The sequence below is a fragment of the Musca autumnalis genome, unplaced genomic scaffold (assembly GCF_047663935.1).
Source record: "Musca autumnalis isolate F117 unplaced genomic scaffold, ASM4766393v1 scaffold_1, whole genome shotgun sequence".
Classification (NCBI taxonomy): domain Eukaryota; kingdom Metazoa; phylum Arthropoda; class Insecta; order Diptera; family Muscidae; genus Musca; species Musca autumnalis.
Window position 1 is genome coordinate 248,618,702 of NW_027411644.1, and position 26,500 is coordinate 248,645,201.

Genomic DNA, 26,500 nt, shown 5'->3' on the forward strand with positions numbered 1-26,500 from the left:
CTGTGTACTGTCATCGCCGTCATTGCCATCATCGTCATCATAGAGTTATGGCCTTAGCTGCAGATATTAAAATAATATTTTATAAGAAGTCATCATCTGTGTTGTGTTATGATATGGTATTTTTCTAGCCGTCCGTTGTTTTATTGCAGCAGGCCAGAAGTTTCAACAGAGAAGTTTTCCTTCTTATTTTCTATTTGATTCTCTAAGGGGTCTATTTTTTTTTGGTTAAAAACCGCCTTAACTTGCACTTTTACATAATTCGAAACAATCACGTCTTGATGTCACTGACACCGAACGTTTGGCATGGCCATTCATTGCACAGGATTTGGTTAAGGCACCTAGAAAAGAAATAATAAAGAATAAAGTTCTTGAACAGGATGACAGTTTCAGTAAGTAAAATGTCAATAGTTGATTTGTCACACCTTTTCCATGGAAAGTTTTATAAAGGTGTTGCAATAAATAACAGCTGCAAAAATTTTTTTTAATCAAATAATAATTCGGAATTTCAGATATACATATAAGGGGATTTCTGAGTGAAATCTTTTAAAAAGTAGAATTTTGTAAAAAACATATGCAAATAAATACTCATTTCTCATTCCCAAATGAAAAAACCTTTTTCGTATTTTTTGTTTTTGTTTTTATCAGCTATCTAATAACAGATAGAAAAAAAAGTTGGGCTTGGATGCAATTTTCGCAATTTAATATTTTTAGTCAATTTATATCAATGACTGTACTCTTCGATTTTCTTGATTTCTTTTGCATTAAACTACGATTAATTACAAAAATTGCAAGTCCTATTTGGTAGTGGGATTCGAATGATTACTATTTTGCTAATGGCCTGTTTCACTAAGACGATTCGAATACAAATTCGTTCGAACTACTACGAAACTTCTTTTTTGAAAAATATTTTATTCATTTTTTGTTTTTCATTCAAATAAACATTTTCTACGACAACAAGAGTTTGATAGCAATTCGAACGAATTTGTTTTGGAATCGTCAGAGAGAAACAGGCCATACATTTTTTAAAATTTGTGAATAAATTTTGTCCTTTATACCAAAGTGAAACATTTGTTATTTTACCAATAAATTAAAAAATATTTTTTTAACTTTCGTTTTGTTGTCTTATTTAAGAATTTATATTAACCATCGTGAAAACGGTGTTATTTTTCAAATTTGAAAATGGGTTAAACATTATTGTACAAGCCTGACATTTAAACTAACTAAATTAACTAATTAGTAATTATTCGAATCCCACTACTAAATAGGACTTAAAATTGTTGTAATTAAATTAATTTCTAAATAATACAAATTTCATGAAAATCAAAGAGTACTATCAATGATAAAAATTGATTTTAAATATTAAATCGTGAAAATTACATCTAAGCCCACTGTGCAAAATTTATATTAATAAAAATCAAATGTCGTTCGTTGGTAATGGCATCAGTTGAGAACGGCTGGACCGATTTGGATAATCCTTTTTTTGAAAATGTCCGTCTTAACCCATCTTAGGTTAAAAAAAAATTTGACCAGGCTACATATTTTGTTGAATTTCGGAAGGGGCAGGGTGAACTCCTATACCCAATTTCATTAAAAATGCTTTATTTACAATCATTACTAATGTATCGGTTTAATAATTAATTTCCAACGCGGACCGGGTCTGCTAGTTAAAGCTAAAGTATAAAAAACGCAAAAAAAAGATTTTTTTTTCAAATTGGACCAATATTAAAGATTATCAGCATTATCACAGCAAAAAATAAAGGGATCAAAAACCTCATAAAAAGAGTCCGATTTCACTCAGAAATCCCCATTTATATTTAAGGCATTTAAGGTCGAAGTAGTCATGAAACTTCTCCACCAACAATTTATTATAGCCCCAAAATAGCGGTGCCATCCGATATTTGGCGTTTTTAGCTACATACTTAAGGGGTTATGGCCACTTATTGAGCACGAAAAATTACATTTTTATGATTTTTATACCCTCAGCCTTTAGGCTATGAAGGGTATATACACTTTCATACGGGCAAAATGTGCCTCATCGAAATAATGGTTTTAGACCCCAAGTATGTTTGGACGAAATGTGTTTCAGACAATTTGGAGTCGATTGAGTAATGTCCGTCCGTCTGTCTGTCTGTCTGGCTGGATGGAGCGCACGATAACTCTGGAACGGATGAACCGATTCGGTTAAAATTTTGGCTTTCGTAATATTTTGCCCACACTTAGTTTAAGTTCGAAGATAAGCCATATCGGTCCACTCCTTCAGGTACCTCCCCCACAAAAGTTCAAAAATGTTCGGTAAAATTGTGCGTACGATAACTCTTGAAGAGAGTGGCCGAATTGGACCATACTTTACACATCTTAATATATCTACCAGATATAGATCAGGTTGAAATATGGACTATATTTGTCCACTCCATCCGGTACCTCCCACACAAAATTTCGGATACATGTTCATTTTAAGACCTGCTTTCGAATAACTTTGATTTTTGTTGAAGCAACTTGCATTCGCTGCCTCAATTGCGATGGTAAAAGTTGTTTCAGGGGCAAGTCCATACTTCTTGAGCAAACATCCCTGAAGTTGTAAAAAACCCCTATGGTACCATATGTAGTGACTGGAGATCCATTCTTTTTAGTATCTCCTCCGCAAAACTTTTGATCTCTAATCCTAATCAACATTTTTGTCAGTTCAAACGCCCAAAATTCCCTAAATACATGTGTTTTTTTTTTGGGAAAAAATTGTTTCAATATACACAGGCTGAGGGTATATCTCTGTCGGCCAAGCCGACTGATACTTTTTTACTTGTTTTACAAGAGTTTTCATATAATAGACCACACACCTTAACCTACTTTCGGATTTTTTTTTTGCTTGAATATATTAACAGTGTTCTGACAAAAGGCCGTATACGAAACACTCCTTCTACTAAAGCAGTTTGCGGTGCCCACTGTAGGTCGGATCATTAAGAACCTAACAATCTTGTACTTAAGAGATACGGAATTAAAATATCAATATTTTAACTATCAGCCCAATCATGAACGTAAACTCCCCGTGAGTTTTGTCTCTCTGTCGTTGGAACTTAAAGGAAGGTGTGAGCAAACACACGGGTAGTTGATATTTATGATCGGTATAGATAATTTCCCCATAAATCCGTCAAACAATTTTTTCAGTCTCAAGTCTCTCGCTTAAGGACAAGCTATTTATGTGTATAATAATCCCACAAAAACATATGTAGATCGGATCATATATTTCGAGAAAACCGTGTTTAAAACTTCGAAGATACATACAAATCACAATGATTTTTCCTTTCTAAGACTTTTTGGAAATTTCTAACGGTATGTATCATAAATGGTGGTCCCAATTATTCCGCTGAGGGATGCAATCAATACAATTCACACAAAAAATTCTGCGTATATCGAAAGAATGTCAAACATTCGGGTCATTATCGGGAAAAGTATGGAGAATAACATTAAAACGTTGTAACAAAGACCACAAACACGGTGCTCTTGAAGCAAATTTAAATGGAAGGTGCTTGCACCTGGGAAGTTTTTGCGGATTCTGAAACTACAATGTTCATAGATGAGCGAAATCAAAAAACCAAAAAAATCGCCGGAGCGCTTTTAAAATAAATATCGAATCAAGTTGACATTTTTAGGGGTTGTATAGGTTTTCACGATTTTGCTTAGAAACCGCAAGTCCTATCGAAATGGGACTAAGGAAAATGTTGTAGCTATGAAAATTCTCTACAAGATTGAACTGTATGGTATTTTTGTAGGTTTTACCATTTTTGAGATATAGAAGTTCAAATAGGGCCAATGCACTGATTGTATCGCCCCTTATAAAACAATGTCATGAAGGGTTCTCCTTAACTAACTTTTAATGAAAACCGCTTAGTTTTTGTGAATTCTGAAACAGCAATGTTCATAGATGAGAAAAATCCAAAAACAAGAAAAAATTGCTGTAGGGATTTTTAAATAAATCGCGGTCAAAATTCACATTTTTAGGTGTTTTTTAGGTTTTCACGATTTAGCTTGGAAACCGCAAGTCCAATCGAAATGGAGCTAAAGAAAATGTTGTAGCTGTGAAAATTCTCTAGAGGATTGACGTTATGATTTGTTCCCAGGCTGTACCATTTTTGAGACAAAGAAGCTCATTTTACATTTTTAGGTTTTTTTTGCTAAGGTATCGCGATTTTGCTTGAATACGGCAAGTCTTATCTATATGGGACCTGAGAAAAGCTGTGAAATTCTCTACATGACTGGGCTAAGTAACTTATCCTAGGTTGTACCTATTTTTAGACATATAAGTTTAAGTTGGGAATTAGCAGTCATGACACAGTACAGTTAATGCAGTGTCCTAATTTCAACTTCTATATCTCAATAACGGTAAAAACTACGAAGATACCATAAAAGTCAATATTGTAGAGAATGTACATAGCTACAACATTTTCTTTAGTCAAATTTCGATAATACTTGCCCTTTCCAAGCAAAATCGTGAAAACCTAAAAACCTTTAAAAAATGTCAACTTGAATCGCGATTCAATTAAAAAGCGCTCCGGTGATTTTTTTTTTTATTTATTTATTTATTTATTTATTTATTTATTTATTTATTTATTTATTTATTTATTTATTTATTTATTTATTTATTTATTTATTTATTTATTTATTTATTTTAAACGTTGCGATAGAAGCCTATTGGCCAATTGGCATCGCAACACAGCAAGAAACTACAACATTATTTCATATTACAAAATTACTTATAGATAAGAGATAAGAAAATATAGATATATGTATATAACACAATGTAAGTTAAAATTATTAAAACAAAAATTGCAAAAAAAAGGCTCCCCAGCCTTATAAAAGAATCAAAAGTGGAACTGAGAGAGAAAAAAAAAAAATATTGCTGGTAATTCAACATGATCGAAAAAGCATGTATTCAGAACAACATACTACTCAGTAAAATGCCATATATTAAGCCATCAGCCACTATTAATAGTAAAGGCTTCAAACTTGCGCCGAAATTCAAAACATGGGAAAGAGAAGTTACGTAGCTCATTGGGTAGGTGATTCCACAGCCGAGCAGCACGAACAATAAAAGAATTTTCTAACCAAGATGTGAAAAAAATGGGCAGAATTATCTGTATGTTACGAGTATATTTTGAAAACGAAATTCGTTCCCGAAGTAATATTGGCAGATCCAAGTATATCGATTTATAAAGAAAAGACACAACACGTTGTTGGATAAAAACTTTAAAAGGTACTCCTAAGAAATCGTGCGCATGAGCAGAAATGTGGTCCCTTCTGCGCAAACTGTAAACAAATCTGACAACCATATTAAAAAGCTTCTCTACTCTCTTATTTTCTCATCTATGAAGATTGTAGTTTCAGAATCCGCAAAAACTTCCCAGGTGCAAGCACCTTCCATTTAAATTTGCTTCAAAAGCACAGTGCAAAGACTACCAAAGACTTAAATGCAGCAGGTGTATGAAAGAGTGGCCCTAAATATTGATACATTTCGATTTTATTTCTCGGAAAGTGTTGGCTTCCCCTAGCAAGCCGTTCTAAGCCACTGTCAATCAATCATATCAAACTTCCGAAATGGAATGTATTGCAATTCATGAAGGAAAACCTCTTTCGATTTCTACATGTGTAAGCATTGAGAAATAATTATAGACAGGACACTAGGTTGACTTGATAAGAAAAGGGTTTCAAAACTACCTCATATCTCCAAATTTGCTATAATTTTTGTATAAATAATTCACATCCGATATGCCCGATGAGCTGAATAAACCACCATCGAAACGATCGTAGCATATTGGTTGGGTGTGTGGGACTTCGCTAGAATTCACTTTTTCAATACAAAACTCCTTAAGTCAAGTTAGCTCGATTAATTCTATTAATTAAAACTTTCATAAATAATGATCTTCGTTCTAATAAGACAACAATAAATTAAAAATTATAATGTTGTCATCATCACAACGTCTTCTCTCTAATAAAATACGAATCGAGAAGTGACCTTAAGCAGGATTAAAGCGTAAAAGTGATGAACTTTTGGGGAGGAGGTACCTGAAGGAATTGACCGAGATAGACCATCTTGGAACTTCATCTAATTTTTGGAGTCTGTCGATAAATATCGTGTCAATAGGTCGCCAAAGGATTTGCTGGAGCTTTCCGACCATTAGGCCTGGGGAAGCGACTGGACAATATGTCGTGATAAACATAATGATAAGGATCGTTCTACCAACAACGCTAAAACGGCACTTAAGCGAACATTTTGAACATTTGTGTGCAGAAGGTATAGGAAAGAGATGTACGATGGAATCCATCTTCGAACTTGAATTTAGTTTTAGAAAAATGTTACGATGTGCAAAGGTTGGATCAATGTCAGTCACTCCTTTTAATAGTTTTTGTGGCACCAGACATTTAAGTTGGTCGCCGCAGGGTTTCCTAGCACTGTTGTGCCATTAAGAGGTTACCCCTAGTTGTGCAGGCCAAAAACGCATTTTTCATGATTTTTTTTTTTTTTTTTCAAAAAAACTACCAATATTTTTAAGTAGATCTTTTTTCTACCTTAAACTACTTCTGAAATTTTTGTTGTTGAAAAATATTGCGTAGTGTTGTGGTAAATGGCTACCTGCGAAACCCTTTTTTTTGTAAAAGCGTTTGCTATGCCAGCGATAGCTCGAAAACGGATGGGCCGATCTTCCTTTATTTTTGTGGGCTTTTAAGAACCTAATAATTTTGTCTTTAAGCGAAATAGAATTTTAAAAATCAATTTAAAAAAACGCGAGCTGTCAAATCAACATTTCGATTTTCGAAAAATTTACCGATTTGTTGTATTTAATAAGCTCACCAAACCATATGCCATTTCGAGAAACACGTTTTTAAAGTTTCTATGCTACATACAAATCACAATAAAATGTTCCCTTCCATTGCTCATATCTCAGTTAAGTTTGCTCCGATCTCTGTATTTCTGTATTTTGAATGTGACAAGTAGAGGTAACCCCTTAATTCAGGAAGTACTGACTTGCCCACAAAAACATTATATCACTGTAAACTAGGTCACAAGGACAACCTTCGATGAAAATCACAAAAACAAATATTGAGCCAAACTGAATTTGTCCTACATTGATCTTCTTGGAACGTGATGTACGTTTGGAAGTAATTTTACGGTGTGCAAAGTTTTGGATAAATAATTCATATGTCCGGAAATTAATCTTGGGCGATATGACCTCAGTCATAAGACTTTCGATGTTCACAAAGACCAAATAAAGTAGGACTCAACTCCCATTTTTTTATATAAAGTGAGTTTTCACGACGTTTACGGCCTTCAGTCAGGATTTAAGTCTTTCACCCTTGGACAGAAGAACGTTATAATCAACTTTAACTCAAATTGTCTGTATGTAGCCGGCTTTAGGTCGAGATATAAAACTTCCTCACATGGACAGAAAAAAGAATAACCCACTACAAAGTGATGTAAGCAATCTATCTTCCGCATTATCAGTAGTTGAAAAATACAGGGTTATTTTTTTACTTATTAGTATTATTCGTTTTTGTCTTTGTTATTCAGAATTATTAGTTTGTACAGTCAACTAATATATAGTTTTGTGTTGCATTTCTCATTCTAAGGTTATTCTTTTCTACAATTCAAGGATAAAAAATCCTATAGTAGCTCTTCTATTGGTTCCTTCTTATCTTTCCTCTAAACCCATAAAATAAGCGTTCGACCATTATCGCCTTATTAGCCAATAAATATGTGTTGGCAATAATCTTGCTGAGAAACTAATTCCTCAATTAGAGTAAACGCATAAATCAGCACTTTTTTACTCATGAGAAAATAAAATATTCCCCTCAAGACATACGAGCTGCAATTATATTCAATTATTGTTAAAAGCTTTAGACCTCCTACTTTACGAACTTTTCAACGCAATCCAATAATTGTGTGTAAAACTTATCGAACGTTTATTAATGTTTAACATCATAAACTATAATTTTTGTTAACCCTATAATAAGAGCATTGAATTACCCAAAGATTAGCACTTGCTTATTAGAATTTCTCTTGTGCTGCTTCATAATGGGAGGATTATGTGCTTCATCATCTTCGTTAAGATCTTTTTTTTCAATTTCTTAATCTATTTTTGTAGTTTTCTAACAATTTGTATATAGCTTACCAGGTAATTGATCGGCATTAGCGGAGAATAGTACACATAGACCAGTTTCATAATTAACGGCATGACAAGTTTCGTTTCCTTGACAGGCTTCCAAACAATCTGTTAACATTAATGTGCCCGGCAATGAGTCCAGAAGTTTGCCAGGTGCCGAAAAGACATAACTGCAATAGACAGAGAGGAAATACAATAACAAATTAATGATTAATATTCAGCGATAAGTTGTTATAATATCGCAGAGATTTCCGGGATATGCATTAAGGTTATAACATTGATAAATTGTGTTGCGTAACTTGTTAATGAAATTTGTAATGTATTGGTAGAATTTAATGCCAGTGGTATGTTGTTTGATTTTTTGTCGTTATGAAGAAAGGTCGTAAATAAGTTTGGAAATGAATTAAGACATATTTTTAGAGCATGATGGCAATGATAGATGAGGGATTAAAACTTGCAACTATTTTTAGTCTTTAAAATATTATAATAGTTTGTGTTATCATTCATGAGTCCAATCTAATTCATTACAAATATGGTGAGCTAATCAGTAGGGATTTACTCATTGAATTCAATTAGAACCACATATACATATATTTTTGGGAGTCAGTCCTATGAATAAATTGTTTCTTTACATAAAATAATAATAAAAATTATAAAATTGTTCTTTTCTAATTGAGGAGTACGTAGAAGGATATCGTCTAATCATCACCAACAAAATAGGATGATGATATGATCGCGGAACTTTTTAAGGGGCCACTATTGGTGCGATGGTTTGAAATATGGGGTTGTTTATGGAAATGTCTCCCAGAAAGTTATGAAAATGACATAAATGTTTAAAAATTGCTCAATTTACCATGCACGCCAACCAACCAACTTATAACACTAATATTCAACGTGTGGTATCAAGGAGATGATTTCATAAGCATACCTTTAAGACGAATATTTAAGTAATATAAATAAGACTAGGGTCCGTCAAATAGTTAAATAGTTCCTTCATAATTGACGCTCAAATAAAATGTTACTACTGGTATGAGGTTTTGAAAAAAGGCCATTTTGATGGAAATGGCTCCTAGAAAGGTATACAAATTGCACAAAGATATTTTATACACCAGAACGTGTCATGTTCGCCATCTATACTTCAACTTGTAATATTAATATTATACATGTTTTCTGAAGGAGATGATTTGAAGAGCATACTTTTAGGGGGAATATTTAAATAATATAAATATCATATTTAATAATTAAAAACCAACAAACTGTGCTTTCCAATTCTGCTCAAACTCATGAAAAACCCTAAAGAATTATGACCACGATGCCATATTCGTAAAATGTGATTATTTTCTCGTGCTCAAATTATGCCAACTGTTTGCTTAGGAAAAGTTGTAGCTCTTATCATAAAGAAAAAGTTTCCCGAAGGCTGGAAAACGGACAGGGTGGTCCAGCTATTTAAAATAGGCAAATATGGTAGTACGAGAGAATCTAACAGCTCGATCTCTCTTCTCTCTAGAGTAGCAAAGATTCTAAAGTTTTACTTCTCCCGAGCCCTAGAGGACGATAAGGACCGCTCTTCACGCTAGGGCGAAACTTGTAAGCAGATGTCTCAACCAGAACATGGCGTGTGACTAGATTTGACGATGGCATTTGATACTCCCAACCACGCCATACTGCTTGAGACATTAATGCCACCAGCCAAGTTGAAACGTTGGATCGTAAACTACGTGTGCGGTCGCTAATAATATTTGGAGCTCTGGAATGCAAAGTAAAAGCCCCATAGTGTAAAATAGGAAGGCCTATGAAGTAAGAATCCCGACCACAAATTACCCCAAGTTTATAGGGGTCACAGTCGAAAATCTTTTCAAATCACAACTTGCGATAAGCTAAGAAGCAGGAATAGGGTTCTCAAGCCGCTAACTGGCCGCACTTGGGGTGCAGATTAAGAAACGTTGTTGGTAGGTCGATCTGTGGAAAGTTATGCGGCGTTGTAGCAATGACCGGCTATCGTAAGCGAATTTCAGTAGAAAAAGAGTCTAAACCAACCAGAATGCTGCCATAACAACTGCAACACGGTGTCTTCTCATGTCGCCAATTAAGAACCCACATTGGAAGGCGAACATAACTTTCATGTATCGGCTTCATAAACTGCTGTCGATAGGTCGGTATGTGGTAAACTAGTAAGCAATGACCGGCTATCGTAAGCGAATTTCAGTAGAAAAAGAGTCTAAACCAACCAGAATGCTGCCCTAACAACTGCAACACGGTGTCTTCTCATGTCGCCAATTGAGAACCCACATTGGAAGGCGAACATCATTTTCATGTATCGGCTTCATAAACTGCTGTCGATTGGTCGGTATGTGGTAAACTAGTTAGAGAAAGTTGGAAGAAAATCCAATTTGCCAAAAATTTTGCCCTGAGAACTACAAAATGATGTCTTTTCAAGTCGCCAACAGATCATCTACATGATGAAGCGAAGATATCATTCCCGTGCTTCGTAACGAAATCGGAACGAATTTCTGATGCTACGTCCGAACTTGTATGGAGTGGTTTACATAGTTTCATGAAGATTTTCGATCAGGCACGAAAATAATCTTTGGGAAATTCGGAAGGGAAATTTATTTTCAACATTTCGCTCTAAATTCAGAATGGATTCTGAATAAAATGGGTGAAAAAAAAACCTTACGAAAAGAGAATCGAAAGCGAAACTATTTTTTCGAAATTGTTAAGAGGTGTCGAACATCTGACATTTGGTTTGCTGGGAAGATACCTTCCGCCCTTAAATTTAAGGTTCGATTCCCAGGTCAGGCAACATCAAATTTACACCATGTAGTGTTGGCGAAATGTTCTTAGTATTCCAGCCATATAAAACTTCTCTATAAGTAAGACACGCCATTCGGTCTCGGCAATACACAGTAGGTCCTATATCATTGAACTAATATGAATCGGGGTGCCTTCATAGATATCGGAGAAGTCTCCCTTGTCCCTTTTGAGATGGGGGTTGTAAGTTCAAGATTTAGCGTCGGCAACAAAGTCTTCTCTCTATGTGGGATATGAATAGGCGTTATATCTGTAGAGAACCTCGAGAGGTCTTTTGTCCATAAAAGGTCTCAAGAGGTTTCCTATCTATCAAGTATCTCAAGACGTATTCTGCCTATAAAAGATCCCAAGAGTTCTTCTGTTATCTATACAAGGGCTCAAGAAAGCCTTCCTCTACCCAAAACTGCTTACCCAACATTATTTTTCACAGGTCGCTGTTGCACGTTTCTCATTATTTTGTAATTAAAACAATAGGTACTTATGAAAGAATTTAACCCATTATATTTCAAGTTGGTGGTAAAGCAGAAGGATGCTTATATACATTACGTAATAATGAGTTAATCCGCTCATGTGGTATTAATATTTTTGGTAACAAAAAAATGAAATTAATTATACCCTCAGCATTTATGCTAGCGAGGGTATATAAAATACGGCCAAAATGTGCCTCATCGAAATAATGGTTTTGGACCCCAAGTATGTTTGCACGAAATCCGTTTCAGACAGTTTGGAGTCGATTTAGTAATTTGCGTACGTCTGTCTGGCTGGCTAAATGAACCGAATTGTTCCAAAATTTAGCCTTCGTAATATTTTGTCCAAACTTAGTTTAAGTTCGAAAATGAGCCATATCGGTTCACTCCTTCAGGTACCTCCGCCACAAAAGTTCGAAAATGTTCGAAAAAAAATGTGCGCACGATAACTCTTGGTCTTTGCACATCCCGAAATTTCTTCTAGACATAGGAGGGGTTCCAATATGGATTCTATCGGTTCACTCCTTCGGGTACCTCCCAATAAAATGTACAGTTTAGGCCCTGTTCTCGAATCGCTTTGATTTTTGTTGTAACAACTTGTATTCACTGCCCGCATTACGACAGTAAAGTTTTATCAGTGGTAAGTCCATACTTCCTGAGAAAATAGCCCGAAAGGTATTAAATATTCCTATGACACCATGTGTAGTGGTTGGAGCCCACGATACCTCTCCTACGGAGTCCAAAACTTGACCATCTTAATATTTTGTCCAAACTTAGTTTAAGTTCGAAGATGAGCCATATAGGTTCCTCCAAAAAAGTTCAAAACTTTTCCTTCAAATGGGGCGCACGATAACTCTCAAAGGCTGTAACCGATTTTGGCCCATACTTTGTACATATTTCTACGAGACATACATGGATCAGGTTCGATTATGGACTATATACGTGAACTCCTTCGGGTACCTACCACACAAAATCTCGGAAAAATTCTGTTTATGGCCTGTTTTTGATCGTTGTTGCAGCAACTTGCATTCTCTGCCCCCATTACGAAGGTACATGTTTTTCAGTGCGGTACAAGTTTCCTGAGAAAATAGCCCGAAAGCTGTAAAGACCCCTATGGCACCATGTGTAGTGGCTGATAACTCTCGATCGGATCAGCCGATTCGGTCCCAAATTTGGCCTTCGTAATATTTTGTCCAAACTTAGTTTAAGTTCGAAAATGTGCAACCGTTGCGCATCTGCAATTAACACCGGCTGAGGGTATATCTCTGTCGGCAAATATTTTTTCAATGACCAATTACCCGAAAAGCGTGGGGTTTTCAAACATATTTTTCCAATGACCAACAACCCTAAAAGCGAGGATTTTTTGATATTTTTACTGTTTTTTTTTTGTTTTTTTTACCAAAAATCTACATTGAAATAAGATTTAGGGTGGCCTTTCTTCTAAGTCTAAATTTAATATATTTTCTTTAAATCCACAATTTTTCCTGCTTAATCCTCATAAAGAACCCCCTAAATTCTAAATTACACAGCTCGTTGTTGTGGCGCCCCAAAACAAATAATTCAAAACAAATCACATTTATTCAAATTACATTTCATCTCAGAGAACAAAAATTTGCGGTTTCATTGTGCCAAAAAAGAAATACAATTTCATTTTATTGTTGCACAAATCCGCTTAATATTATTGCACCATAATTTCAGATCAAGTTGTAACTGACTCCGGCTCTTTAATGCTTGCCTGCCTGCCTGTCTGTGTATCCTTAAGCCAACAAATAGCTGTACTCTTGAAATCGCTTTGTGTCTAATTTGGCCAATAACAAAATAACAGTTACAACTTATTTTTGCACATTTGTTGCAACGGACTGGTTCACTGGCTGACTGCCTGCCCCCAAACTATAACAAATTTTGTGTTAAAATGTCTGCAAGTTAAAAAGGAAAGAAATGGCAAATTTGTGTTCTTTTGGAGCAATGCGCAATTTTTGAAATAAACTGTAATTTTTTTTTGAGAGGGGGTTGGTTGCCGAAATTGAAGACCGACCACCAATATTTATTTGATGGCATTTGTTGTTACTGTTGTTGATGATGATTTTCAAATCCCCTTAAAGAAAGAAATATTATAGAACTCTTTGTTACATAAACTCCATACAATTGTACCCAAAAACAGTCAAAAGACTTGGGCAACAAACTTGATTTGCTTGCTGTTAAATTGAAATGGGGGCACGCGCTCACTTCACTGCACTGCACTCACTCAGTCAATGTGATTCAAAGGAAATGCTAGGTAATAGTAACAGCAATAAAAAAATCAATGCAATTCCATATAACTGTGGCCATTCCTCCTCTCATATTCTGTTGCTGTTCCGTTCCCTTCCTCTTTTTATTGATTGAATTTAAGGCTGATGATGACAGCTTCAACTACTTCAACAATGACCAAACGTTCATTCATTCGTTGTTGTTGTTGTTGTTGTTCAAACTTTTTCCATATCTTGAAGTATTTTATTCTTGAACATAAAACCGCAATCAAATATAACGTTATTTTTCCAACAACTTCTAATCTTATCTTCTGATGTTTTTGGAGAATTGTTTTTAAGAGATATTCTCATTCCCATTGGAAACGAAAAGAAATATGGTTTATTAATATCATTGTTTACGACGTACAGGGAAACATGGTTTTAATGGATACCAATTATTGGCTATGACCAATAAATATATAAATATGTATAATACAAACTAAAACAAACAGATGGCGTTGTGATATCGTAGCAAGAGAGATACTATTACCCTAGAATATCATTGAAGATGGAAGAGGACTTTGCTCATATCAAAGACCGCCGCTTGAATCGATATTTACTTAAATTATATGGGACCTCGGTGTCAACGTGGTGCAATGTTTATACTTTGTTATACCCGCTTATTTGTATTACCCGCTTAGATCCACGATCTGAAAAATGTTAGGGAATAATAATATTGGCTTTCTTCACCCCTTTTGCACCTTCAATTTTTAAGTACAACTGTACAGATGGCATACATACTATTTTATTGTCTCCATTGCATTACACCCTAGGTTACCTGTAGTCTCATCTAGTTTTTTTGTCTGTATTTCATATTGATTTTTATTTCTTTTCCATTTTTCATTGCAGGTAAGTAAGCAAGATTTATATTGGATTTTCTGATTGTCTACATTCTAATGACGATGATATGGATTTAATATCGGCAAACTGAAATCTTCATGATTCCTCCATGATGGTGGTGAGTAAAAGTTTGAAAACTTTGTTTGGTTAATGAAGGGACTTTTTATTTTTTTAATTGGACCTTACAGCGGATTTTAGTGAAAAATTATTGAACTTTTGAACTTTTTGTCAAGGAGGTAACCGAAGACATCGGCCGATATAGTTCATCTTCAATTTTGATCTATGTTTTGAGAGAAACATTACCATGTGCAAATGTTGGTTATCATGCTCATCAGTCCTCTTATTGGTGGTCCATGGGCTTCTTTATAGCTTTTGGGCTATTATCACGGACAGTATGGGCCTGCCCACGAAAAAAATTGTATATCGTTGCAATCAGGGCCCCAAGGACTGCCTTCGCTGAAAATTTCAAAACAATCCTAGAATATCCCTTAAACTGAACTTAATGAATTATTTTTAACTTTTGTGGGGAATTACGTGAAGGGCAGACCAGGTAATAATACGAATTTCGGTCCGTTCCGGGATACAAAAGAATCGCTGGCCATCTGTTCCGTTTGCCAGATCTCCATCCTCCACATCTCAGCATGGGTGGCTGATATGTAATGGATGTGGGTGCACTTCCGAGTCTGCTCTAGCCTTAGCCACGTCTAGGACTACTGCGATAGGAGTTATATTGCAGTTTAACCCCCTGTTTTTGTAACTTATTTTTGTTCGTTCGTAATAATAAGGCATCCATAGCTCAACCCCCAGAAGATTTTTCGTATTCCCGTTCCAAATACCGTTAAGAATTCCTCCTTGAAAAATCAGCACATTTGCGCTAAAGCGAGTAAATCGATCTACAAAATTTGACAATTCGTGTGAGAAGAATAAACATTTTTACAAAAACAGGGTGTTAACAACATCTTCAAGCGTATCTACAACTTTGACGTCGGAATACGAGACACCCTCGCAGTCTCCTCAACAACAAGAAACCAAGCATCTTACAGCATCTGTTGTTGTTCAGCACGTTGCGAATGCATTGTTCCATAAAAAAGTCATTATGAATTATAGATCAGAGGAAATTAATGAATCGGGAAAAAAAATTTATCACAGGTGGCGATAAGTCTTCTTTTGTGATGGTTACAACGTTTCGCGTAAGGATCGTACAAGAAGCGGAAGAGGAGGGCTTACCTTCCTTATACAACAGTGTGTCTATTACAGAGCTATCTAGCTTGAGTTTGACTCTAATGAAATATACATGGAATGTATGGGGTTAGCAGTAAAGTGTGGGACTGTAGAGCTAAAATTGCATAATGTTTAGATAACGCCGATGATTAGCTGTGTCCAGCGTTATATGACTCATATTAGATCGCTTTTGGACGGCAACAGTCGCCTAGTGCTAGGGGACATCAATGCTCATCATGCAATTTGGATTTCCGTCCTAGGCATGGGCCAGAGGGGTACAGCTCTAGCTTGATATCTCCATGATTTGAACGACGAACGATGCTAGGGGTCTTCAATGCCCATCATGAGCTTTGGAATTTCGCCCTTGGCAATTACCAGAGGGGTACAGCGCTACGCGAGCAAATTGATAGCTCAGTATTGTGCACTGTGAACTAAGACACTCCTACAATGATTAGAGAAGATTGCAACAGCTCCACCTTGTTGTCATCAATAATAAGTCTTCTTCGAGATCTGAACCAGAACACTCCGTGCGTATGAACATTTTTGGTGGCTCTTACTTAAATTCCACACCCTCCAGATGGCATAGAGATGCAAAGTTTGCGGATTATTGTACAATCTTGGCTTCAGATTCTATGGTCGATGACATATGTATGTGATAGGGTAAATATCCATCACAGCAGTATAAAAATATCCGCCGCTAAATCTACATCCACGCTGTTCAACACCTGGTCGGCTGAAATGAGACTCACCCTGAACATGTTTGTCAAGTTTGTTCAGATTCCGACCACTAACTACCATTAGATATTGTATCGTTCAATAGCAAGTTTTAGTCGTTCGCACAAACCAGCTATTTGCGGCAAGATCAAGGGTGTTACTCTCTCTATTGCGATTCGTAAAAATTGGTAATCTGTAATACGCCTTCGTATCTCCTTTCGCATCTATTTTTTTCTTTTAGTTAGTTTGGTATCACCGCTCTCTGTAATATAAAAGCGTATGCCAAAATCGTGCGTTAAGCGGAAATAGCAATACAGAGTAACCTCCCAGAAGTAGGAACAACGCCTTCAAATCGCTGACTGGCAGCACTTGGGATCCTTACAAATAAAACTTGTTGTCCTCTTATAAAACAATAAGCCGAGCAGTAGTAAGCTATGCTCGCGAGCCAGTGCGGTGTGGAAATGTTAGCGCCACGCAGTGGACGAATATTCAAATTTGCCAGAATGTCAATCAGAGTCTTGCAATAATGCACTTCGTCATGATACCATTGGACCACCTCCATGAGAAGGCGAAGATTTTAACCGGTTTAACCGAGGTTCAAAGGAACAAACGGGAACCTCTAGAACCTATAGACAGGTTTGGATTCCATTCACACTAATGCAGTTGCACAGTCAGTTCTTTGTAACTGACCAGCAAAATCCAATCGCCTGTCTCTCAATTTTTTATGAACACAGCCAGAACAGCTAGCAGATTTTTTTAATCTGGACACAAAATAACCATATTTAGGTTGCTACAACAACATAGACAACAAATATGAACGATAACTTACGAATTGAGTATCTGATTTGGACGAAACTTTGCACATCGTAAACGTACATCAAATTCCATGAAGGTCTATCAAAAATTCGAGTACCCACATTTCTCATAAAAACCCAAATTTTCACGATGGCGCAGTTCAAAGTCTGTTCAGGAATCGTTTTGAAATTTTTACCGAATGTACTCTCTGTTGTCTTGTTTTCAACGATATTATTTTGTTCGTGGGCATCTCCATTCTACCTGAAATAATGACCGAAAAGATCTAAAAACTCGTACGGCGACCAACTGATATGGCTGCACTACGCAATGATTGATTGACGTTGGCCCACATCGTAATTTTGCATTTCTCAACGAAAGTAGTTCTTCCGATTTCGATCACAAAAAAAAAGAAAAGAATTATCCAAAAGCTATAGTTTTTACAGTGACCAACTAAAACTTTAACTCTTTTAACGAAAAATGCACAGTGGCCCCACTTGCATGGAAAGGAGCGCCAAAAATAGTTATAATCGAGCTACCGCCTCGAACTGTTAAACATAGTTTTATAACGAGCCCAAAAGAGAGAAAAACAATTTTAATGAATGTAGGTCCACTATGGACTCTTTTTTTTGGTGGAGACTGTGTTGATTGGGTCTGTCAATAATGATGCCCACTGCTTATGATACTGTGGGAATATTGCTACAAAAAAATTAGGACGTAACCTCATCTCGAACAGCTTCCATTTTTTTTTGCTGATAGGCTTTATAGCCTTGGGATATTTCACCACTTAATGATTGATAATTATGTACAAGGTCATAAATACTTTTTGGGTTGTAGAGCCTCGTTTTTACATGACATGGTGCTGTTGATTGTCATTTATTTCAGCTACTTCAATTCTTATAGGTTCCAGGCTCTTATTTGTCTTTACAGCTAACCAGCTTAAATATGTTGTATGTATTTTTACGCCATTTAATGGCATCGTTAAGAACTTTAATTAACGAAATATTGTACAACCTTTGAAGTTTTTTCGTTTTTTGCTTCAGGCTGTTTTTAATGCCCTCCTTCCTTTCTTATGTGTGCGGCTTATTTTGCCGAAAACAAATCCCATAAAATCTCTTACCCACGTTGTTATGTTTTCCTTTTGATCGCAATCAAATAAAATTTGATTAATGAACGGAAATGTTAATGTTGACAATACCAAATAGGTGTGTGTATGAACATCTTGATTACAATTTGTATGTGTAGTTTGAGTTCTTACAGAATGAATTGACAATTCGCAATTAGATACACTTGATTGGATAACTTAATTATTTTTTGGTATTCGTTCACCTTTAAATGAGAATTTTGCTAAATTTGGTGGGAAAATGTGAAGCAAATAATATTTGAAACGAGAAACCAAAGGTATGATAAAGATGAAACAAAGAGAACTAATTTTTATCAATGGAGTTTAAAGTTAACGTAAATAATTATATGGTCAATTTGTATAGGAAGTTGCTATGGTTTTGTGACAGAATGGCTTAGGAAATATTCTGATTTGGGCGGGGTTTTTGGAAATGTCGGGTCATTTTTGAGGGTAGTATGACAAAAAAATATTTATTTATTTATTTATTTATTTATCAACTTTACAATAATTCTAAGCCATCGGGCCAATTTAAATGAATTACATTATATTACATATGTGTATGTTATCACTACTCAGAGTGCATATAAAACTAGGTATATGATATAATCCTATAATTACAAATACTCCAAGCCATAAGGCTAAAAAAAAATACAAATATTTATATTCCCACTACTCAAACGTAAGAAAAGATTAAAAAAAATGTAAAAAAAAAAACTATAGATAATAATAAGGTTATAACCCTTCATATTTGAACTGACAGTTAAAAATAAGTGAGATCACTAAAATAATAAAAAAAAAACAATTTGGCGTTCATCAAACGATGGAAAGAGAAAGTATTTGAGCGTCAGAGTAGGTGTTGCAGAAGATGTCTTGAGAAAGAAGCTGGTGAAATATTAAATACTTTTAAATTGTTGGGCAAAATATTATATAGCCGCGCTACTCTTACTTCGAATGAACTATCCATTAAAAAAATAGCACTAGAAATATTCAATTGGCTCCTTCTTGTAAAAGTGGAGAAGTTGAACAAAGACATTAAAAAAGTAGGACATTGGTTACGAACCAACTTATAGAAAAACACCAGTAATCGAAGTTTTATAAAATTTGGAAAAGAGGTCCCTAGTAATTTAATGGTATATGGCGTAATGTGATCACGCCTATTAACGCCGTAAACATAGCGAACTACTCTATTAATTGCGAGCGTAATCAAGTCAATAATTCCCTGACCTGCACCAGTGTAAACCTCCAAGCAGTACAAAACAGTAGGCAGAACTAGACTATGAGCCAGACGATATCTAACACTCATGGGCAAATATAGATCTGTGGCATAAAGACATCTTAAAGAAAAATTTATTCTTGAGACTACCATATCAACATGACGGTTAAAGCTAAGTTTATCATCCAACAAGATGCCTAGAATGCTCACTTCATGTACAAACTCAATAATTGTGTTGCTATATTTCAATGTCAGATCATGAACCGGAACAGTGGAGAAACACAGGGCTTTAGTCTTTGACGGATTGATGTTCAAATTGTTATCTGACATCCAAGAGTACAAAACTAACATAACCATATCAATTTTTGATTGAAGAACTGGTAAAAATCTGACCTCACCAACAAAAAGCAAGTTAATATCGTCCGCATATGCAAACGGCATGCACCAACTCTGCAGCTTGGGAAATAGGTCATTAATGAACAGTATAAACAAAAGTGGACCCAACACCGATCCTTGGGGTACTCCACTTTTAACCGGAAGAATGCCACTATACCTCCCACCAGCACATACAACCTGCTTTCTGTTCGTTAGATAAGACATAAGGAGCTTACAAGCATTATTAGAAAATCCATACAAAACACTCAGCTTGGTTAGCAATAATGCATGATCGACACGATCAAAAGCTTTTTCTAGGTCAAGAGCAACTAGGACAGAGATTTTAGAACCACCAAAATTAGACCTTACACGGTCAGTTAAACCAAGTAGGAGAGAAGCCGAACTTCTATTCCTACGAAAGCCACATTGTGCATCATGAAGGGAAGAATTACTATCTAAAAATGCAGATATCTGAAATTTGAGGCAGTATTCCACAATTTTAGAACAAACTGGCAGTATGGAAATAGGCCGAAAACTATTAATATCATGGATAGCTCCCTTCTTTACAACAGGAACAATCTTAGATACTTTCCAAGCTGTGGGGAAAGTTGAAGTCATTAGTATGATATTGACAAAATAAAGCAAGTGCCTAGAGATCGCTGCATAAATACGTTTCCAAAACTTCAATGATAAACCATCAAGGCCAGCTGCATTAGATTTAATAGACATAAAAGCTTTATCCAATTCTAAAGAGTCAATGCAACGAAATGAAAAGTTGCCATAATCAGGATTAGGGTTATATTGAAAAGTCGAATTTATATTAATTTGGTTATTTACAAAGATACTATTAAGTTCTTCAGGGCTTACATCGCAGTCATAACATTTATCAGCAGCTACACCAGTAGACCTCAGCAATCTCCAAAAATCTTTACCACTGCTCGCACTATCAAATAGAGTGGAGTGGGCCGTTCTCTTTGCCTTACGGACAATCGACTTTGCTTTATTACGGGCCTTGCAAAAAATTTTCCAATTTGCACTACTTTTGTTTCTCGTATACTCACGAAACGCAATGTCACGCAAGGACGTAAAATAATCAATATCTCTAGACTTATACCACTCATTATTATTCGGTCGATATTTAGGTATCCTTTTAACGGGAAAAATACTGTGAACTTCACTAATGCAAGATTCAAAACTACTCCAAAGCGTATCTACATCAAAAAAATTATACAGTGTAGAAAAATTGACAGAAGAAATATGATCGTGCAGTGTGTCTTGGCTTACAGCACCATAATCGATATATTCAATATATTCCCGCACGGAGTTCACTAACCTATCAACCGATAAAAATATAAAAGAGTGATCAGATATACCAGGACATATAAATTGATCAGACACCAAAACAGACTCTGGATTACTGACAAGAAAGAAGTCTAAAAGCGATTCAGAATTGTGTGCAGTGCTATAATGAGTGGGGATAGAGTTATGAATAATAGAAGCATTTAATCTTATACAAGAATTCCGAACAATTGTAGACGTATCAATGTCAAAAAGATTACTATTGAAATCCCCCATTATAACATACTCAGAATAGCGCACCAAAAAATCAGATACCTTATGCTCGAAATCAGAAAAGTTACCGTGAGGTAAATATACTACTCCAACTAGAAACTTCCGACCACCATCCAACAATTCAACAAACAGATATTCGACATTGCTATTACCATCACTTTTATGCACAACATTAAATTTCAATGTATCCAAAATAAACAAAGCAACGCCTCCCCCACGTTGCGCAAGACGATCATTTCTGACGCAAGAGTAGCCCGTCAAACCAATTTTACTCGAAGGAATGTGTGGTTTAAGCCACGTCTCACTAACACCAACAACTTTCAACAAACTATCTTCCACCACATTTCTCACCTCAGACATTTTAGCTGACCTACAAGACAGGTTAAAACTACGACAATTGAAATGCCCGATATTAAGGCTATTGCTGAGACCACCAAATGATGAACGCAAATAGGAATTATCATGAATAACATTGCCAAGGTTACAAGAATTCATATCAATGATAGAGAAATTGAAGAAATATATAAAAGCGGAAATAAAGACAATAAAAATAATTATTCTCGAAAACTGCAATCAAACACTACACCACTACTCTCTATAAGCCTTTAATAGAGACCAAAAAGACTACCTGCAAAAACCTGGCTCTAAATACTGGGATATTTTTTCGGAAAGTATTAGCTTCAACATGCCAATCTTGCAACTTGTTTTATGTTTAGGAAGCACTCCTTTCGAGAGGGTTTTATTTTAGGTGACCATCGTAGATTTTTTTTGGAGTTTTCGGAACATTATGTCAGGAGGTACGGACTTACGTACGAAAAAATGTATATTCTTGTAATCAGATACAAAAGTATCAGTCGACATTGCTGACAGAGATGTGCCCTTATCCTATGTGAATTGAAACTTATCTACGGGTAGATCGAACACCGGACACCCAACTAAATTCGTTTTCCCAAAAAAGTATGTATTTATGGGGTTTTCAGTATTTTGTAGACCTTTTTGGACACTTGAACTTGTCGACAAAAATTTGGAAAGCTCAAAAGAGTTGCGGAGGAGTTACTTGAAGGAACGGATCGACATTGTCCATTTTGGAAGTGGATCTTATTTTGGGAGTCACCGTATAACTTAGAGCTTTTGGAACAATATGTCAGAAAGAATGGACTTGCCAACGAAAAACTTAATATCGCTCTAAACCGGACAACAAGGATTAGCATCGGTATTAGGGTGGGGCGATTTGTATGGAAGGAAAAAAACCTTAATGAGCCCTTCGCGTTTCTGATTCCTGGTATTGAACTGAGCAAAAAAGTTCACTGGACCATATATCTACCGTAAAAATCGAGCCTCCCGATTTTGACTTTAAGTTTTTTAATTACGTTTTTTGGATATTTTGGCATATAACAGCCAAACCATTGATATTTTCGATCCAACACAAAGACAAACATTGTAGCCAAGACAGTAATTGAAAACTTTTAGTGTTATTAAAAAATGAAACGGAGTTACCCAAAAGAACTAAAGGCATTGTCGTTGTCCGTGGATCCCAACACGATAGAATTTTGCATCCGAACGCTTGAATAATTTTCTGGTCAAATTTTGTAGCACAATGTCATTTATCTACACTTTCCGAAAAGTTTGCACATTCTTAAGGCCAGAACTGCCTGAAGGAGCGTTCCAATGCTTTTGCGATGTATTCGAGAGTTTTCAATTACTGTCTTGGCTACAATTTTTGTCTTTGTGTTGGATCGAAAATCTCAGTGGTTTGGCTGTTATATGCCACAATATCTAAAAAACGTCAATAAAAAACTTAAAGTCAAAATCGGGAGGCTCGATTTTCACGGTAGATATATGGTCCAGTGGACTTTTTTGCTCAGTGCAATCCCAGGAATCAGGAACGCGAAGGGCTCATTAAGGTTTTCAAATCGCCCCGGCCTAATCGGTATACAAATTTCAAAGGATCTTCGAACAGACCCTAAACAGCACTTAAACAGAAATGTTGAACTTTTGTGGGAGAGGTGCCCCAAGGAGAAGATAGTTATGAAACATTTTAGAAGTTAAACTAAATTTAGACAAAATATCAGGAGATCCAAAGTTTGGATCAAGTTGGTTGCTCCGTTCAAGAGATAACGCGCGTACCATTTTAGTGAAAATTTTAACTTTGGGTGGGAGGTGCCGAAAGTTGTGGACCGATATTGCTCACCTTCGAACTTAAACTAAGTTTGGACAAAATATTACGAAGGCCAAATTTTGGATGAAATCAGTTGATCAGTTCGAGAGTTTTTGTTTTTTTTTAACCTTTCGAGGTATTTTCTCAGGAAGTATGGACTCGCCTCTAAAAAACTGACCGTCGTAATGGGACAGCGAATTATTTGTGTGGTATTTCACGATGTGCAACGTATGGAACAAATCGGTCACTCCCTTGAAGAGTTATCGGGCACACAGTTTTTCCGAAAATGTTTGAGCTTTTGTTCGGGAAGAGCCGATGAAGGAGTGAGCCGATATGGCTCCTGTTCGAACTTAAACTAACTTTGAACAAATATATTATGAAGGCCCAATTTTGGACCAAATTGGTAAATCCGTTGGAGAGTTTTTGTGTGCTCCAGCCATCAAGACGGACCGACAGACATTGCTAAATCGACTCCACATTGTCTGAAACGGATTTTGTCCAAATATACTTGGGGTCTAAAACAAATTTTTGATGAGGAACATTTTGCCCGTTTGAAAATGTATATACCCTCATTAGTCTAAAGACTGAGGGTATAACAAGGGCTCCCTTCGGTAGAAATTCTTTAAATGGATTTAAGGGAAAATTAAATGTAATTTTCTGTCATATCGGAAAATTCACAATTTCATATTTTATCGTGTTCATCATTCAGTTTAGTTGGTGTCGATTGTTGACGAATTAAATCTTTTTAATCAAGATCATAAATTCCAAAACTATTCTCAAACAGCCTTCAATCTTATTTTTTAATTAATTATCTTTCGAGTTGAGCTGTTCTGACCTAAGAGGTGCATTGAAAAATTGAGAGTTCACCGAAGTGCCATACAATCAAGCAATATGCTACGTATCACGGGTTCCGATATGCCTAGTGATCGGACTTAACCACCCGTGAAACGTAGCACAATGGTTTAATGTGTGGGACTTTGGTAAACTCCTAATTTTTCAATGCATCTCTTAGCTCATAACAGCTCAACTCGAAAGAGAATTAATTCAAATATCACTATTAAATGACCTTCGCCTTAATAAAGCAAAAATTGGAGGAGGTGGTGGACCAATATTTTCCTCCGTTTCAGAATTTGATCCAAGTTTGGAAGGAATTTTACAATGCAACAAGTTTAGGTCATATATGTTACTTTCTTCGATAGTTAGGCGGATAGATGGACATGGATCGATATACCTTAAATTGGCTAAGACACCCCGACGATAATAGATTCTAACAATTATGATTTTACCTCACATCAATATTATCCTCACTTTTCCTATAAATCGTATTAAAATCCAAGAAAACTTCTTTCAAACTTACCCAGTCACAATTTCGAAACCCAACATTTCCTGGTCACATTCTTCAAAGCTATTGGCACCAGTATTACTCGATGATGGAGCAGCACCTGAGCCAGCACCATATGAACCAAATTGTGTGGCACTATCGACAATTTCGGCATCCTCAAAACTGGCCGTTGGTGTTTCCTTCAATTCTTTTGGCAAATCTTCACTTTGATCTTTATCGTCATCATCATTCATAGCAGATTCCTCTGGCAAAGCGGCAGCAGCATCGGTTTTAGTTACATCAGCATCATCGGCGGCATTCACACCACCATCTACATCATCATCATCGTCATTGGCCATTGACAATTGTGTATCATCTTTTGTGTCGGCCGGTTTTGATAGATCACTGCCAGCAGCAGCAACAGCCGCAGCAGACGATAATGATTGATCACTTTTTAAAGGTAATGCCTGAGAATCGGATTCTAATGTTTCTGCGCCAGACGCCCCTGACGCAGCATTATTATTTGTTTGACTTGTTGTTGCGGTGGATGTTAAGTCTAGTCGTGATCTTCTGGCCGCTTGTGTCAGATGTGGACTTAAAATCAATGCACAAAGCAATGAAATGTAGACAAAACTAAAAGTTGACGATGCCGATGACATTGTCATGTGTTGTTGCTTTGTATTACTATTGGAATTATGAAATCTAAGTCGCATTATTATTGTGGTGGGGTTTATTTCCTCTTTTTCCCTTTCCTTTTACGAAATAGGCTTTTCTTCTTAGCTTTTGTTCGAAGGCGAAAATAACAACTTATAGTTTCTTTGGAATTGTTTTAAATTGTTGCCAAATTCGTAATTTGATTTCTGAAAATAAAAATAAAATAAATACGAGATTTAGTATTTTGTAATATGAAAACAAAAATAATGCCAAGTCATAATTGTTAATTTTATTTTGTGGGTTTTTGTTTTCCCATAATTATTTGGGTTTATTTTCGGTTTTTGTTTGTTCATTAGATTTTCTGCTTTAACTTCTTGTTAATTATAATTTTCCAGTATTAGTTAGTTTCGCTTCTTTAAATTCTTTTTTACGCTTCAATAATTGGCCTCTCACAATTTTTTGATTAATGGTCTGTCTCATTAGCCAGACGGCCTATTGGAATAAATGCTACTGAAGTTTTGTAATTTTGTAATGATGAGATTCGGTTTATTGGAGTTTTGCCTTTCATTTTTCATGCCCACCGTGTAATTATCAAGAGATTAGAAATAAGTAATAAAATAAGAATCAGGCGGCAGTATAATCGACAGTCAATGACTTTACAATAACCTATTGCTGTGTCTATATTTCATATTTTATACTTTATATTTTACACTTTATATATTATATTTTGGCCCGAACTGGCCATTGGCATGAATTGAATGTATATTCGTAATTAGAGACATATTCTGAGTTCAGCTGCAG

At 35.8% G+C, this 26,500-nt stretch overlaps 2 protein-coding genes across 9 annotated transcripts in view; one reads left to right on the top strand and one right to left on the bottom strand.

The window, feature by feature from the left end:
• The window catches only part of Atg16 (Autophagy-related 16), a 611,817-nt gene that overhangs the window by 166,676 nt on the left and 418,641 nt on the right, over positions 1 to 26,500 (top strand). The gene's annotated exons all lie outside the window — the stretch shown is intronic.
• Positions 1 to 26,500, bottom strand: part of LOC141389322 (uncharacterized) — a 263,625-nt gene that overhangs the window by 112,371 nt on the left and 124,754 nt on the right. For both annotated transcript variants that reach the window (XM_073960675.1, XM_073960674.1), the window contains 2 exons: positions 25,082 to 25,905; positions 8,163 to 8,323 (listed from right to left, as the gene is read on the bottom strand). In XM_073960675.1, coding sequence (XP_073816776.1) covers positions 8,163 to 8,323; positions 25,082 to 25,758 — 838 coding nt within the window. In that variant the 5' untranslated portion in view covers positions 25,759 to 25,905. The remainder of the gene's footprint in view (positions 1 to 8,162; positions 8,324 to 25,081; positions 25,906 to 26,500) is intronic.